Genomic DNA, 18,665 nt, shown 5'->3' with positions numbered 1-18,665 from the left:
ACATCACATTTAAGTATATTCTTTAGCATACTAATTTACACTCAGATATTCAAATCACTGTATGTTCACTGCCTCCTATCTTTCGATGCCATTATTCCTTTCCCATCTAAAGCCTCCTGATTTGGTCTGCCAGATTCCTGAAGCGTGTGTCTCTTCCAAATGAAGACTGAAAATATTACAGGTTTCTGTCTCCTCAGCCCTTACACTCCTATCCTACTCAGCTCCAAAATCAGACATGTGTCTTTAAAGGAAAACAAGCTGCATGTGATGCAGGTCCCTTCTCTCTAGCAGATCTGTGTCTCTCAAGCCATTACAAGGTTATGGGATATTTTACTTTGCTTTTCCAGCTCAACCTTATTCTCAGGTGGTACCTGACTCCTTAGTCGCAAAGTTCTGTCCCTTGGAGGTTGTGAGCTCTTTAATCTATTCTACAAAGTTCAAAATCTGGCAAATGCTTTGAGAAGGAGACCTGTTGTGTGAAAGTAACAGGTCTCTCCTATCCCAGGACTCTGCCTAACATTCTGCCTTCCTAGTCCATTCCCAGCATCCTTTTCCACAAAAAGACTCAGCTAGTGTCCTGTGGGGAAAACTACCCACGATTTGGAGCTCCTCTAAATGTCAATACTTCACATCTGCCTACATGTTTGTCAAGACCTCCAATGGTTTCTTTCCTCCAGTGGAGTCCTGCCTGCTCCAATGATGAGTATCAGTCTGTCCCCGGAATCAACAAATACCTCTGGGGAAGAAAATCACCAGAGATCTCAGCTCAGCTAGAAAGGGCTCTTCCCTTTTTGGAACTTTAATTGATACAGTCCTTGATGCTTCCACAGTTCTCCAATGTCTTTAAAAGTATTCTTTTGGTGTGTGTGTTTTATCCAGTGTTTTCTAGTTGCTGTAGTGGCACTGCCTACCTGGGGCTGCATACTACATACACCTAAAAGAAGTCACCTCAATTTCAGAGTTTCTAAAAGGCAATACAACACAACTGGCAAAGCAATTCTAAATAAAATATTTCAAAAGGTGCTTTGAGAAATGGCAACCTTTTAAATTAATATGTAATTTTGAAGGAGACAATATCTATTTGTATTTATAAATTCTAGAAGCTTGGTTTTTAAAAAATTACATTATATAATCACACATTATTTTAAAAAACATTTTAAGATTTTAGAAACATTAGAGGATTATTTTTTGGAGACAAAATGTGATATGGTAATAGTGAAAAGAAGATATTTATCAATGAGCAAATGTCATTTCACGGGGGTTGCTACTTGACCCCTTTCTGTTTTTCTCAATACATCACAGTTACAGATTCTTTTCATTACCAGACACAAGTATACTTGATAATTAAATCGCTAAAATAAGTTCCGAAATGTGTCAATTTGAATTTTTATTTCTCATTTTCCTTACCCTCTGAAAAGACACTTTACATGTATATGTTTTTACAGTTTATAGAAAGCAATTTATAAATATTTCATTTTGTCAAAATACAAAGATACAGATGGTTCATTAATAATTTGCTTACAGATAACTTTTTCTATACCATGCCATCTTTTCGTTTAAATGCTTCACATCTTTACATGACCATAATTATTATGTTGTTATGCTCAGCATTTGAAATCAATCAAGCTGAGTTTTAGCTCTACAGTAAAAAATATAGTACATAAGTTTTTAAGGTTATAATTTCTGCGTTTATCTGATTCCAAATCAACTAAATCTCATGAAATCTCCATTTTACTTTATTATGTTTTTATTACAGAAAATGTCAAACATATACATAAGTATGAAGAGCATTATAACAAATTCCTATGTATCCTAACATCTTGCTTCAATATTATCAACTCATGGTCTTGTTTCACCTATACCCCTATCAACTTCCACCACTTCTCCACTTATACCCAGATTTATTCTGAAAACAAAACTTGGACCTCGTCATTTCTTCTGTAAATATTTCAGTATGTATATAGGTATTTAAATAGGGATTCCTTCTAAACAAACCACAGTGCAATCATTACACCTAAAAAAAATCATTTCCTTAATATTCTCAAATAGATAGTGTTCACATTTCCCTAACTGTTGTGTACCTGTTTTGCTGTCACATACACACAAAAATATTTTGATAATCGGTATTAATACCATGTAATCAACAGCAAAGCAGTATGCTCTTTTGCCACTAGATGGTACTACTGCATAAGTTGCAGACACCCTTAAAGGATCTAATTGGAGGAGACACACCTTGGCTTTCTTTGGGATAAATAGCTGAATGATTAGGAAACACGATTCAAGATTCTATAATGTATTCCAAATAAGTGATTTTTTTGAGGGGAAGAACTTGCTTTGGATAAACTTTAAGACAATGCAGGAAGTGCCAATGTTTCCAACTGTCTTTTCACAAATCAATATTCTAAGAGAAAACAAACAGATCATGCATGGTTCCTGCTGCTGAACAGTTTAAAGCCTCTTAAGGAAGAGATACATAAACAATTTCATTGTAAGGTATAATTGCTGTACCATATGCCCAATCTTAAAGAAATATGTGGACGGGTTAGCAAGGATATCTATAGAAGCTTGTGCTGAGTGATTATCAATTTATGATTGAATTCAGACATATTTAAGTGCCAATATTCATGATGTATATTACATCACCTGGATAAGAGGTTACCCTTATATTCCATTGTAAAAATTGAAGGATCTGACTTTACTGTTACTTGGGGAGATATTCCACTTCAGCATGGAAATGGATCTAACAGTAGGTTAAAATGTCTCCCAAAAATGAATTTTGAATTTGCTCAAGTAATTAGAAAAAAACTCAAAAAGCCATCTCAGAGCTCTATACTACAAAACAGACATCCAGACAGGCCGGCCAGGAGGAGTTCTCTGCAAAATATACCTCTAAAGTAAATGAAAGAGTAGTCCTGTTGGGGATTTTTAATTTTGTCTCTTTAAAACTTTTTAAAAACACATGTTATGTAGATACTTTGTGTTCATCAGTGTTAAAATACCAAACTACTCTTTTAACCTATCAGGTAATTAATTTGGCTGTTTTTAAGGTCACCCATCCTTTGTGGTAAGAAAAATGTTTGTTTATAGTCTACCTTATTTCTAAAAGGATTTGAGGTAGATATCTTGGAGATCTGTCATTGCTGGAGGCAGTTTTTACCACAGAAATAGGCAATTAGAATAAAAAAGATTTATAGACAGAATAGTACATACGAGTAAAGAGGTTGAACTGTTGTGATACTGAATATAAAGGGTAAAAGAAGAGCAAAAATAATTCAGTGATGTACAGAAGCTTGAAGAATAAGGGAGACCTCAAAATGCACAGAGAAAGAACTCAGAAGAGAATAGAAATGAATGAGAAATAGGAATAGACAGGAGAATAGGGTCAAGAATCCAGATGTTAAAATAGCTTAGAGGAAGAAACAACACAAAGCAGGAACAAGCAGAAATTATTTTTTAAAAGGGAAGGAAGGAGGTAACAGTTTTGTTGATGATCTCCCATTCTATAGTTATTAAATTCAGTGAGAAGAGAATCTACTTAAATAACCGAAAATTAAAACAACTGAAGTTTTAACCTTGATTATTTTGAAATTAGAACATATTTTCCTCACTGCAGACTGAATATTTTATAATTCTTCTTGGAGCCTATCACAGCTTTTCAATGCTATTTGGCAAACCAATTTTAGGGCTTGAAGATGCCATGGAAATCACCTAGGCTAGTGCAATGCTTGTATTTTCCAAATACGAAAACTTAAACTTAAGTCCAGAAGGGGACCCAAAGGTGATGTAGCTCAGCTTGTGGCAACACCAGGAACTGGACCGGGTACTGACTTTCCCCACGATTCTACACACTAGGGCACGCTGATCTTCTTGATCATCTATCAATATAGCACAGAAGCGATGACAAGATCAGAGAGAGTGAGGTAGGAAGGCTATATTTAATAATTGAGATATATTCTAAAGTTATGAAGCTAGTATTTATGAATTACATATAACACCCAGCCTCAGTATAGTGATGCTAAGTTTGTCTCCATTACTAGCTTAAAAATAATTAAGAACCAACTAACTAGTCATTGAGGTTTTACACTTATTTTCTCTATATGAATCACTGGATGAATTCAACATATTTTATTTGAAGGTATAAATGTTAATGTTTGTAAGAAAACAGTTTACATATTACTGCTTAACTTAAAATAACACTTTTAAGTAAGCGAAGTGACTAATCCCAAGTTTACAAGAGAGAACACTGAATAAAATGGATACACTGCAATTAAAAGTCACCAGTCTGATACCTTCATATTAGATGCCTCAGTTTCCAGTTTTGTAAGATGATTGGAATTATCTTCTAGCTCTTGTCGAAGATTTGAGTTCTCCATCTTCAGTGCCTCAACTGCTTTAACAACTGATCATATGAAGCTGCAGCCATCCTTGGCTACCCTTGGACCTATAAGGTTAAAAAGGATTTTGAAATTCACTACTGAAAAATATCGTGGCTGCTTGTTTACAAAGAAAGGATAAAGAAACAAACTCTTGAGTCATTCAATAAGAAGAATTGTGCTCATATGCTAGTTTAGATCTCAAAACAATACTGTTCAAGTAGCAGCATCTTTCCAAAGAGGATGAAGTACTGGGGTCTTAGTGAAGATAACAGAACCAAAATAGAAGAGAACTTCAGTAGTGTTTGAATACATCTGCCTTTTCACACTGGATGAGATTTCTATTAGGTTAGAATTTTTTCAAGGTTTTAAAGATATTTTACCCGGTCTACCAGGCAAAACTTAGGAAATTGTAATTACTGATAAGAAATTTATTTATATGAGTAATATTAATTTATTTCTGGATTTTGTCTGATAGTCACAGAATTTCAGAGCCAGAAGGGATAATGAGATTCGACACTGCATTCCATTACATTTCATCTGATAAAAGGCCCAGTCTTAAACGTCATCTTTGGGGAAGGAGTTCTGAAGTTTCAAGGAGTCATTAAAAGGCAGTCACATTAACAAATGGACACAAAGGAGAGCATTAGATTGAGACTTCAAATCTTTTTGATAGGGAAGATGACAAAACAAGAATTATTAATATAAAGTTCTATTACATTTATTCAAAAGGATAAATACAATAAGCCATGCTAGGGCATATTGAGGTCTTAGAATACACTGTGCTCAGATTGAGGCAGAAAGACACTTAAAGAAAATGGATGATTTTAGGAGCAGAGATTGTCAGAAATGAAAGAGTCTGGCAGCTAATTATATAACTCTGAAAGAAGAGGGGAGAAAAGAAAGGCATAGAAGATAGCCTGGTGATAAGAGGTCCCTGACATGGAGAATTATAGAATGCTAGCAGAGTTATATTAAGAATTAGTTCAGAAGACTCAGATTCTCTTTTAGGTTGAATCCAAACTCACTTTGAATATATAAATTCTACCTATCTTAATTTTTTAAGAGCTAAAAAGTACTACAAAGTTTGTACTTAAACATTATTTAAAGATCTTGGCATAAAAAAAAAAAATGCTCCTATGCAAAATAAGGCAAGACAGGTTAGAACACTGGCCCGTCATGAAAACATTGGTGTTCGGCAACTGGAAGGCTCCTAACAAGGGAGATTAAGGAGCTCAGGTCCAGTCAGTTCTCCAAAGACTACAGTCACTGATACAGCTGGTGCAATCCATTGTCACCCGAGGAGGAAAGGGAGACCTTGGAGGTGGGGATCACTCAGAAGACTTTATGATTGAAAAGATATGAGCACTAGACATATATTTGGAGACTTGGGTCTTAATTTCAGGCTTGGTCAATTTCAGGTTTAACCTTTGCTCCTTTATTTTAATTCATTTACCATCTGTAAAATTGGCCTTTTACTTACTACCTGCTCTAATATACTCATAATTTAAAGATGATAAGGTTAGAATTAAGTAACAAAGGCAAGATGAAAAATACAAGTGTTATGTAAATATGTTACATTATGAAAATACACACATAACAACTTCCTTATTAAGACTTACTGTTGATCTGTTATAACCCCTGCCCCCCGGACCAATGGACAAGAAGTGAAGAAGTAATTACCCTCTTAAAAGGGACAGAGGAGACACCTCAAAAATGAAGGAGAAATTCATAGATGTGATACTTTTTTCTGTGTTACAGCACACCATTAATAAGCAGGTCTGGAATACATAGCACATTAAAAACCATGTGACAGAGGTGGACATCTAACAATTTAATGATGTAAGCCCTAAAATTCTTTATTTCAAAGAAAATATTAACAGGTAATTTTGCACTGAAATAATAAAACAAAGTAAGACGAAAGATAATGACAGAGAGATAGGTACAGTAGGTATGTTAAGACACACAGGGTTAAGCCTTCCACCGTCACAAAAATCACCAGATGGGCAAGAGGAGCAGAGACTTTTTAAAGTGCTCTCTATTGGAGGGAAAAAAAATTCAACCCTTCAGATGGACAATTAAAACACTCTATCATCTTTCCCCCCACCCTCCAGAATGATAAGCATTAAAGATATTTCTTCCCTAGAAAGCAGAGTGTTTCATATTATTTTACAGGGAAAAATAAAGATGTTTCATGAAGTAATACCAGTAGGTACTACTTTATATCCTTTTAGAATACTGTAGCCATCCTTCTCTAACTCAAAATTGCTTTATGCAAAATTTGAGAAATCATAAATTTACTTTGGAATGCCTTGATACAATCACAAGATTTCATACCCAATATATCTCAACTGCAAATCATTCCACAATATTTTTTAAAAAATCAAAATTTATTGCATGAAATGGGGAAGACGTCTGAATCTTTCACTTATACTGACAGTATGCAATCCCCCCGGTTTGTTTTTCTGTAGTCAAGACGCCCATATAAGGAGATTCCCACCCCATAAGAATAGGGTGTGGGAGAAGGAAGCACATGACTGTAGTCTAGATTTTTATCCAAAATTCACTGGAAAACAAATTTATAAGTACCCTAAGAAATTAACGTAAGGATACAGAAAATTTTCCGGCAGGCAAGGGATACTCAACTAAAATTAATGTAGAAGATTCATTATTACTAATCTAAGAAGTCTGGTCACTTTTCTTTAAAAAAAATTAATCGAGCTGTTTTATTGTTTTGTTTTACTGAATTAAAAAAAAAAGATGCATTTGCCAACACTTTTAGATGGTAACGAAATAAGACAATACCAATAGAAAGAGAAGAAACCAAAAGAATCATAACAGGCTATTTTGCTCAACTTTACGCAAATAAATGTGAAAACTTAAATGGAATTACTAGAAAATGCAATTTAACAAAACTTACCCCCCCTAAAATGTAAAATCTAAAATTTATAGTAAAAATCACTATTAGAAAATTGATATTATTCAACATATTAACAGGTCTACATAAAAGAAAAATATGATCATGCCAAAGATAAGATGTTTTATAAATTTAATGCCTATTTTTATTCAAAATACTGATATAAAAGAACACTTCTTCAACACGATCTCTAGCAGCCCCAAAGCCAGCACTTAACATATATATTCCTAAAGTCAGGGAAAGCCCATTTTTACCACTCTATTAGTCATATTACTCAACACAATTAAATTAAAGAATGAAATTCAGAAGGAATGTATTGGCAGATGATATAATTATATACTTGGAATATCCAAAAGAATCAACTAAACATTTACTATAATTTAATAATTTAATATAGTACAAAATTTATACGTACAAAGAGAAACCTTTATAAGTTTCCTTTATATGTACAAAGAGAAACCAGATAGAAGAGGAAATGGAAGATTCCATTTATAATTTAAAAAATAATAAAACACTTAGGAATAAACTGAACAAAAAGTGTCCAAAACATATGAGGAGAACTATAAAACACTTCTGAATGACACAAAGGTAAGCTTCAACAAATGGAAAGACATAACTTGTTCTTGTATATGAAGATTCAGTATCATAAAGAATCTATATATTTTACACAGTCCCAATAAAAATACTACATGAGGTTTGCTTTTGTTTTCTGCAGGTAGACATTTGAAAAAAAAAAACCAAACAGGCAAAAATAGGAAAATATGAAACGAGAAGAGCAGGAGGAGTAGACATACCACATATTAGAATACTGTACAAAGCCTTTATAAGTTAAACAGTATGTAGTTAACTGTACTACACCAATAAAGTTAATTTCTTAGTTTTTATAATAATACTATGAACATGTAAGACGTTAACATTAGGGGAAGCTGAGTCAAGGGCATAGGAGAACTCTGTACTATCTTCCAACTCTTTTGTAAATTCAACGTTATTTAAAAATAAAAAGTTTTTTAAAAGTCATGCTACTGGCATATAAATAGATTAAACATTGGAACACAATTTAAAAAATCAATAAGTAAATACGTGCAAATTTACTAATGATAAAGGTAGAAACTCAAACACATGTGAAAGATGGACTTTAAGTAAGTGGCATTGGGAAATAGGGCAGCCATGAGGAAGAAGATAAAATTACATCTATTCCTCTTACTACATACTAAGATAAATTGCAAAAGGAACAGAGATTTAAATGTTTAAAAACATTATGTAGCATTTGAACTATGGAAACAGTTTTGTTTTTAAATTAAAGATATTTAAATGAAGTATACCCTGTTCCAAGGAAGGTATTATAGAGCGACAAACATTTTAACTTTGTTAATGAGTGTAGGTACACGGAGGGCCAACTGGAGTTCTCTAAAGTGATGATATCTGTTACTAGATTAGGAGTAATAGAATGGAATCTTAGGGTACTTCAAACAAATGGGAAGTTTTTATTTGATGTAAAAGAACAACTACTTTTAAATAGGTAGGACACATCCATGCAGAGCAATACTATATGGGTATTAAAAAGAATGTGGTGATGTAGAAAAACAACAAAAAATGTAAAACAAAAAAAGAAGGGTGCTGATCACTATGTCTCATATAGTCCACCTGGTTCTAGTAAAAATAAAAGGATTGCATAAGGATAAAAAATGTCATTGCAAGGATATACAAAAAGATAGACATTGCCTCTGGAAAAAAGGTCTGAGGTCTGCTGAAAAGTTTTCTTTTTCATTTGTATACCCCTTTTGTCGAGTTTGAAGATCAAAGCAAAAAGTTAGTTCTTTGAAGACTAAATATGATTAGAGAGAGAGAAGGGCCCAAACATACAAAATGAAAAAATTCTAAGGTGTGTGTGGGGGAACTGACTCATGAAGAAATAGAAAACCTTAATAATTTTGTAACTATTGAAATATTGGAGTATTTACCCCTCTCTTTCTGCCAACACCAAAAACAAAAGAAAACAAAACAAAAAATAAAAAAACAAACCCACACTAAATTCAAATGGTTTTACAGACACCTTCTACCAAAATTTAAGAAACAAATCATTCCAACCTTATACAAACTTCTCCAAGAATATATAGGAAATATTTTCCCAATGCATTTTGACACCAATATAATTGCAATATAAAAGTTAAAGGTAGTGTAAACAAGAACAGTTATAAATTAATATTGTCCATGAATATTGATACAAAAATCCTAAACAAAATACAGGAAACAAAATACAATAGTATACAGTAAAGAAACTACAGCAGTGTCAAGCTGAGTTTATTCCAGGAATGCAAGGATAGTTTAACACTATGATCATTTATATGTTATTCACTACATTAAAACATTAAAGGAGAAAAACTGTGACCATCTCAAAAGATAAAGGAAAAACATCTCAAGAAAGTCATCTATTCAAGATAAAAACTTAGTAAAGTGGAAGTAGAAGGGAACTGCCAAAACCTACAGTACACAACATTCTTAATAGTTAAGTGCTAGAGGCATTATTTTAAAAATGAAGAACAAGGTAAGGATGTCTATTATTACCACTTTTATTCAACATAATCCTGGAAGTCCTAATTAGCACAGTCAATTTTTAAAAAGGAAAGAATAATGTTTAGAAAGGAAGAAACAAAACAGAAAAATCTTAAGATACATGGAAATTTAACAAGTCTGTCAGATAAAAAAATAAATATATAAAAAAATGTTTTTAATTCCAAGCAGAATACATGTATCCATTTTTATTTCTTTTCTCTTTAACAATAAGGTCCTTATCCTCCATTTTACTTTTCTTCCTCTGCTCTGCTAAGACCCCATAGGTGGTGGCATTCTGCTGTATTTTCCCCCCCTCTTCCATTCTTCACGTTCTGTAAATGGCTACATACATTGGCTGGACTCCATCCAAGCCCATCTCAAATGAAGGTACATTCCAAGATGGCCACCAGAATTACCTGAAGCAGGGGATGGCAAACATTTTCTGCAAGGGTCAGATAATAAATAAGGCTTTGTTGGCCATATATGTGTTGCCAACTACTTGACTTCGTCCCTGTAGCACAAAAGCAGCCACAGACAATAAATAAGTAGACAAGACCTGTTCCAATAAAACTTAGATTACATAAGCAGTGGCAGTTTGCTGGCCCAGAGCATCAATTCCCAATTCTGGTTTTCAAACACCCCTGGGTAGCCCAAATAATTTCAAAGGCTATTGAGAAATTCTCAAAATTTGTATTTCACTTTTAAATAATAAGAAGTAACCTGCTATGTTGGAAAGAACAGAGAACTAGGAAGATTTAAGGTGCTGGCTTGTTTTTCAGCAATAATTTTAATTTCCACGATTTCTTCCATCTTCCAAAAATTTCTTGCAATCTTTATTTGGCTTCCTATCACTCTATGGCATTGTAAACACGTATCTTTTTTAAAGTTTTTACTATTACTTTAATGGGGTCTTAGGAGAAAGAGGTGATAAATGTGAGTGAACAATTCACTAGTTTGCATCAGAAATCCTGTGTTTATATGATTTTTAATTCATATAGATTTAATTTTGGTATATGATATGAGCATAGTGGCTTAACTTTATTGTCTTCCACATGGATAACCAATTATGTCAGCAGTTTATTAAACAATGGAAATGTATTCTTATCATATGCTACATTCTCAGGTATATTTAGAACTATAACTGTATTACAGTTACATTAATTTGAGACGTTACATTTCTGTGATACTAAATCTTATCTCTTTGTCATTAATAATTAAGGTCCTTCAACCAAATTTTTCCAGTTTTTTGAAGTAAAAGTCCTAAGACTTTTGTATCAAAATTATTTTGTGGTTTTTTGGTTTGCTGTGAATGAAACACCACCATTTCCTACCAGATATTGCCAGTACAGATAAAAGCTGCTCATTTTATTTAATACACACCCCTTTATGCAGCTACCTTATCAAATTATCCCATAAATTCTAACAGTTTCTCTTGTGGATTTTCTGGGTATGCAATCACATTGATCTACAAGATAATTTTGTCTCTTCTTTCCCACTATTTATACCTTATCTCTTTTTCTTGTTTTATTGTTAGTGTAAATCTTTAAAATAATTTTGAACAACAGTGATCTTATTCCTAATTTTAATAGAAATGATTTAATATTTCACCAGTTAATAGTCTCTTAGAGTTCAGTAACTATTTTTGACATGTTTAGGTGTTTTCCTTTTATTTTAAATTTCTTATTAGGGGTAGCTTCTAAATGTTTTTACAGCACCTTCTGCTATAACATAACCACATTTTTTTCTTTTAATTTGTTAATGCTATCAATTATAAAATTTTCTCATTTTGACCCACCTCCATTCTTGCAATAAATCCCACTTTGTTCATGTTTTATTATTTTACTAGTTTGTTCATTTTTCAATTATTTCATGTGGAATTTTTATGAGAAACCAATATATAGTTCTACATTTTTATAGTATTTTAAAATAAGGTTGTGGGGACAGAGCCAGGGGAGCAGTTTCCAGCATCTTGACCTCACGTGGAAAAGTGCTGGCTCAGGTAGTAGATGGCCATCAGCTGTGACTAGTTGGCATCGGCTGTAACCTATTAGCCATTATCCACTAATATAACTGCCGACGCTATGCTAGGGGGTTGGTTGGTTGGCAGAGAAGCAGACTGCGGATCGTGTGGCTTCCTGTGTCTCCAACCCAGCCTCCAGTAAGACTATAGTGGTATGACTCCCCTACCTATGGCTCCGTGGGTGTTCCTTTTTGGCTTCACCGTAACCTGCATTCTTGTGTGGGGAGCGGGATCAGAGACCCCACATGACAAAGGTATGACTCCCCTACCTATGGCTCCGTGGGTGTTCCTTTTTGGCTTCACCGTAACCTGCATTCTTGTGTGGGGAGCGGGATCAGAGACCCCACATGACAAAGGTTATGAATTAAGTTTATGCTATGTTTATAAAATGAATTGCTGGGTTTCTCATCTTAATCTTATATGGTCTGAAATAGTTTGAATAATAACTTATCTATTCTTTGAAAATCAGCTACAATTTACATCAGAAAGTGTCCTTTTAGAGGAAAGATTTTTAAGTATTTTGAAATTTCTCCTGTCGTTAATTCTTTTCATGTTTTCTTCATCTTCTTGTATCAATTTGATTCATTAATAGTTCACTAGTAAGTTATCCATTCCTTCTAGCTTTTCAAGTGTATTACCACAGAGTTCTGTACATTATCTTATTTAAAAATATGTCCCCCTTCCCATTCATGCTTTTTGTTTTGTCTTTTGTTCTCCTAATCAAGCTTGGAAAGGTTTCATTTATTTTTATTAACTTTTACTAAAAAATTAACTATTATCCTTTCCACCACTTTGTTTTCTATTTTATTCATTTCTTCATTTTTCTTTCCTAGATATATTCTCTTATTTCCATTGTTTTGTTTTGTTCTCTATTAACTATTCTCGAATTATTCCATTTTATTTTGGTGAGTTTTGTTTCCCCATCTTTTAAGACAAAGTTTATATCTAATACTGTATCTAATACTGTAATCCCATAAAGCTTTACTCAGTGACAGTCACAAAAAGATAAATGCATGCAAGAATAAAAGGAAACAGTACTTTATCATCCAGGGAGTGTAAAGAACAAAAAGAAGGGCAAAAATTAAGAGAATGTCCAAGATGACTTTTCCATTACAACAGTAAGATGATAGATTTCTCTCTATGGCTATATTTCAAATAAACAAATATTTGAGAACTTATTCACAAGACGCCATGCAAATATTATAAGGAGGTTTTGTGGGTTCAATTTTGTTCCCCAAAAAGATATGTTGAGCCACAGATAACAGGTAATCCCTGGTACCTGTGAACTTGATTTTTTTTTTTTTTTCTGAAACATTGTTTGCGGGTATAAAGTTAAGATGAGGTCTCACTGGATTAGAGTATGCCCTAAATTTAATGACTGGTATCCTTTAAAGAAGGTCAAGTGAAGACAGAGACTGGGAAAACGTCATGCGACAATGGAGGCAGACATTGGAATGAGGCAGCTGCAAGTCAGAGAATGCCAAAAACCACCAGAAGTTAGAGATAGAGGCATGGAAAAGGATTACTCCCTCAGTGTCTCCAGAAAGGAACCAACTGGCTGACCCCTTGATTTCGGACTTCTAGCTTCCAGAACTGTGAGAGAATACATTTCTCCAGTTTTAAGCTACCAGTCTGCAGTACTGTCACAGCAGCCCTATAAGACTAGAGGGGAAAAGATAAATTGACATGTTCCTTGTTCTCAACTATCTTTATATTAGCAAGGAAGAATATTCCAATAGAACGGGTAAACAGGATCAGTACACAGACGTATCAGACGTTTGTGTCCCATCTTACGTTCTCTTGGCTCAACTTTCACTCTAGTCATTGTTGCATCAATCAGCTCACAATCAGAAACTATTTAAAAGCACTCCAGCCACACTAGGTATCTTTTGCTTTCTTAGGGCATCTGTGACACCCCAGTGTGGGTCCCCAACATTCCTGCATGTACAACCTATAAAAGAGTGAACAGTTGATGGGACAATCCTTGACTAAAGGTGAATGGTTGCTAGTATATATATTTCTCTCTTGGGTGGACAATTCTATATAGTTCCTCAGAAAGTCATGGCAGTTCAGACCCCAGTTATCCAAAGTGGTGATCAACTTGAGAACACATGGTTATGGCTGTCCCTCTTCGCTATTTAACTCTTTCCAGGCCTCTACTCCTGTTCCTGGATCACTTCCCAAAGAAAGCATTTCATACAAAGCCTTGATTGTCTCAAGATTCTGACTTACAGGGGACCTCGGGCTAAGATACAAATTACCTACAATTTAAAGGCAAATTTGGGTCAAAAGCAATGACTATGAGTGCTATGGCAGTACACCTAGCTGAGAAAATTGAGAAAAGTGTTCAGAATGTAAAAGCCATTTAAGAAGGGACTTAAGAGACGGCACAATTGTAACAAACATAAATGTGAGAGGACAGTACTCCAGAATAAGAAACAGCATGATCAAAGCTCAGATTGGAGAAATGATGTGTATTTGGATGAAAAGATAACACTCTAAGTTAGCTAAGAGGCGGTGTGGAGGAATCAGGGAAAAGAAGGAAGTCAGAACATAAATATGGACTGGAACCACACTGTGGCTAGGTTACTTCACAGTGTGAGGGACAAGGGGTTTAGATAGAGACCCACAGAAATGGTGCAATAACAAAGGTACAAGGCCATGCATGCTGCTAAAAACATTTCTCAGTTTTTATTACAAACTATGTCAGAAGTAGCTAACATACTGACATAAATTAAGTGATAATAACCAAGAATCTAAAAATAGCTAGTGGAGAGAGATTCAAGCAGCTGGAGGGACTTGACCCACCGTTGCAAGAGAGAAATGTGGGCAGCCTCTAGAAACAAAGACCAACTCTGACAGCTAGCAAGAAAACAGGGACTGCAGTTCTACCAAGATAATGAACTGTATTTGGCCAACAATTGGAATGAGCTCAGAAGTGGATTTTTCCCCAGAGCCTCCCATAAGTGTATATGGAACAGACTAGTTTTGATTCCACAAACAGCATTATGACATAAGACTACCAAAGCTGAAAGCAATGAGCAAAATGACTAAGGAAAGAATGTTCACATATCCAGACCACCTGACATCCATTACCCATAAAACTGGTTGTCTAGAGGACTATATTCATGGACCAATCCAGAGGCTAAGAACACAGGACTGATTCTTCTCAAGAATGTACTTTTTACTGTAAGAACCCTCAGTTTTTCTTTCTTCTTTTGAACACTCTGGGTATTACCTAGTTGTGTTCTGGTTTGCAAAATGGCTAAAGAAATTTTACACGTGATTAATTTAAGAATCTTGACATGGGGAGATTTTCCTGAATTTTACAGGTAGATCTAACGTAATCACAAGGATTATAACAAGAAAAAGGCAGGAGGCTCAGAGCTTAGAGAGAGACTATGCTGCTGCCACTGAAAATGGACGAAAGGGCCACGAGCCAAGGAATGCAGGTGGCCTCTAGAAGCAGGAAAAAAGAAAGGAAACGGATTCTCCCCTCTAGTCTCTGGAGGAAGTACAACATTGCTGCTATCTTGATTATGGTCCAGTGAAAACCATTTCAGACTTCTGATCCCCGGGACCGTAAGATAATACACTTGTGTTGTTTTAAACCACTAGGTTTGTGGTAGTTGGTTACAACAGCAATAGGAAAAAAATGCCCTATGATCGACTCAGTGATCTTTCTCCTTGGAATACATTCGAGTGAAATTTTTTCATTGGTCTATGTAGTGATCTTAAAATATACCCACAATTTCTTTGACCCTATTCCTTTAAAAGGTGGAGCTTAATTTATCTCCTGTTGTGTGGACTGGATTTAGTTACTCACTTCTAATAAAGAAGAATACGGTAGAAGTGATGGTGTATGACCTGTGAGACTATGTCATAAGTGGCTTCCTTCTTGCTCTTTCTCTCTGGGATCACTGGAGGAAGCCAGCTGCCATGTCAGTAAGATAAGCAGCCCCGTGGAGAAGCTCATGGCAAGGAACTGAGGGCTCCTGCCAACAACCAAGACAAAGAGACTATGTAAGTGAGCCATCTTGGCAGTGGACCATCCAGGCTAGTCAAGCCTTCAGATGACTGTAGTCCTGGCTGAAAGACGGCACCTTCATGAAAGATTCTGAGCCAGACCACCCAACTAAGACATTCCTGAATTTCTGCCCCATAGAAACTCTAAAATAATACATGTTTGTTGTCTAAGCCACTCACATTTGAGGTAATCTGTTACACAATGATGTATAAGTGGCTTACAAGGAGTTGTGTATGAGGGTGTACACCACAGCAGTGTTTGTGGTAGAAGAGAACAGTGGGAGATGCTACAAGATACCACAGAACTCTATGCAGTAGAGTCAGCACCACAGACCAGGTGGACATAAGTAACGTGGATCTTAAAAACATTATTGAGTTTAAAAAGGTCAAAAATTGTCAAAATTAAAAATCTAAATTTGGGTACATACCCCTAAGCAGTGAAAGGAGGGACTCAAACAGATATTTGTACACTCATGTTCACAGCTACATTATTCACAATAGCCTAAAGGTGGAAGCAATTGAAGCATCCATTGACGGGTGAACAGATACGCAAATATGATATCTGCATACAATGGAGTGTTATTCAGCCTTAAAAGGAAGGAAACTCTGACACATGGTACCACATGGATGAACTGAAGATATTATGTTACGTGAAATAAGCCAGTCAAAAAAAGGCAAATACTGTATGTCTGCTCTTATTTGAGGCTCTTAGGGATGTCAAATTCATAGACGGGGAGAGTAGGGACCGGAGGGAGGGAAAGAGGGAGGGACTGTTTCATGGGTGAAGAGTTTCAGTTGGGAAAGATGAAAAAGTTCTGGACGTGGATGGTGGTATATTCACAACAATATGAATGTACTTAATGACATAGAAATATATATATATATATATATATATGTATATAACTAATGGTTAAGATGGTAAATTTTATGTATGTATATTTTACCACAATAAAAAAAGACATACAAAATGATGCCAAATATTTCACAAGAATTAATACACACTTACGAACACATCAGAATGAGTGCCTGTAAGGAAAGTGGGAAGGAGAGAAGGCTTGCCTAATATGGTCTGATTATGTCATGATTTGATTTAAAAAATAAAAAAAATTTTTGAGAACATATTTATTACATAATGTGAGATGCCACCTACCCCAAAAGAAGAGCTGGTGTACCTTTCCTTCTAACAACTGACCTTATAGAAATCAAGAACCACAGATTATTGACTATTAAAACTAGAAGATCTAGAAATCACTTTATCTAACCTTCTCATTTTACATTCAAGACACTTACCACCTGAAAAGTAATTTACTTTTCAGAATTATCTGTGATTCCTAGCAGATTTTACAAGGCACAGTGTTTCAAAGAGCAAACCACCACATTCCTCTAAATTAGAAGGTATTTTAGATGCTACAAATTTTTAAATATCCTCGGAGTAGCCAAAGCAATCAGTGTTAACTAGCAAACAACATTTGACACAGTTCTAGTTTCTTAGGTTTCCATGTGTTAGGTGACTCTCCAACACCTTTCATTATTTAGTAGGTATTTAGTAGGTACTCAGATACATAGTGAATGTATTTTCTCAAGTATCATTCATCTTTTCTACCTCATAATGCCTTAGCCTATTTTGTGTGCTATGTAGTTTCACTCAGACTATAAAAAAAAAAGGTCAGAATAACATAAAAAGAATGGTTAAATTATATGAAATCAGTAATATAGAAAAATGGTAAAATAAAAATTCACAGAGCAATTTATGCATGAAAAGCATCAACAAATAGCTTTGATTCAGTTCATAGGCATACTTATGAATATTTAACTTTTGAATTCCTTAATAGCTAAATTCTGGCCAGATCAATTAGCAATGAATAGTTTCAAAGAACGCTAAAGCCAATATATAAAGTCTTATATCAGGTAGTTCATAGTATAATGGGAAAGAAATCAACTTTTCTTATTTCAGTTCTTTATTTCTTGTTTAATTCCAAAAAAAATCTCAAATTAATGCTGTTCTATTTATGCATGTGATTAATAACATGATCTAAAAAAGTGTTTTATGAATGTCATTATGAAAAGTGCTGCCTCTCCATTTGCCTAGCTATCAAGTATTTTACAAAGCATTCTTATATCATAGTTAAAAGCTCATAACCAAAGTAAGATTTCTTTTTCATATGATGATCTGTCAATGATTTATATTACTCTTTAAATAATTTGTTACATACAATTTTGTATGATATGTAGTAGAGACATAAAATAGTTGAGTTAGAATAAAACAGAGTTAGAAGATTTAAGTTCTTCACATCTTTATACAATACATGACCTTGGATAAAGTCACAATATACCTAGTCAGGAATACTTTAACATTTAATAGGAAAATAATACAACACTGAGCTAGTTAAAAAGTAAAATGAGATAATTTCTGTAAAAATAAGAATCATAAACTCTCAAACACTATTCTAACTGGGGTTCAAAGAATTGAATGATATTAGCTGTTAAATTTCATCTGATATTTTAATGTAACATCTTTAATTTTAACTATAGTTTCTATCACATTTTAAAAGAGATCTTAAGGACTAATAATCCTGATATTCACAATAAATAATTCTTAAAGCAGACTTTTTTTAAAGATTGAACAAAATTGCTTTATCAATGAAAACTTGACAATCTTATTTATTCAAGTCCAATTCCTTATTATCTTGAAAAAAATTACTGAAACAAAATGGTAGGTTCTTTCAAGACTTTCTATTACATAAGCACCACTTAAGAGATAATGTCACTGATCCTG

General features: G+C 34.3%; 1 protein-coding gene across 13 annotated transcripts in view; it reads right to left on the bottom strand.

Moving 5' to 3' along the window:
• The window catches only part of APC (APC regulator of WNT signaling pathway), a 133,002-nt gene that overhangs the window by 76,810 nt on the left and 37,527 nt on the right, over positions 1 to 18,665 (bottom strand). For 5 of the 13 annotated variants that reach the window (XM_033110278.1, XM_033110276.1, XM_033110277.1 and 2 more), the window contains exon 2: positions 4,290 to 4,441. The exons of the other annotated variants lie outside the window; for them this stretch is intronic. In XM_033110278.1, coding sequence (XP_032966169.1) covers positions 4,290 to 4,373 — 84 coding nt within the window. In that variant the 5' untranslated portion in view covers positions 4,374 to 4,441. The remainder of the gene's footprint in view (positions 1 to 4,289; positions 4,442 to 18,665) is intronic. 13 annotated transcript variants of the gene reach the window in all.

This window comes from Rhinolophus ferrumequinum, chromosome 7 (genome assembly GCF_004115265.2).
Source record: "Rhinolophus ferrumequinum isolate MPI-CBG mRhiFer1 chromosome 7, mRhiFer1_v1.p, whole genome shotgun sequence".
Taxonomy (NCBI): Eukaryota; Metazoa; Chordata; class Mammalia; order Chiroptera; family Rhinolophidae; genus Rhinolophus; species Rhinolophus ferrumequinum.
Note: the sequence above shows the minus strand (reverse complement) of the source record. Positions and strands in the feature narration are given on the sequence as shown.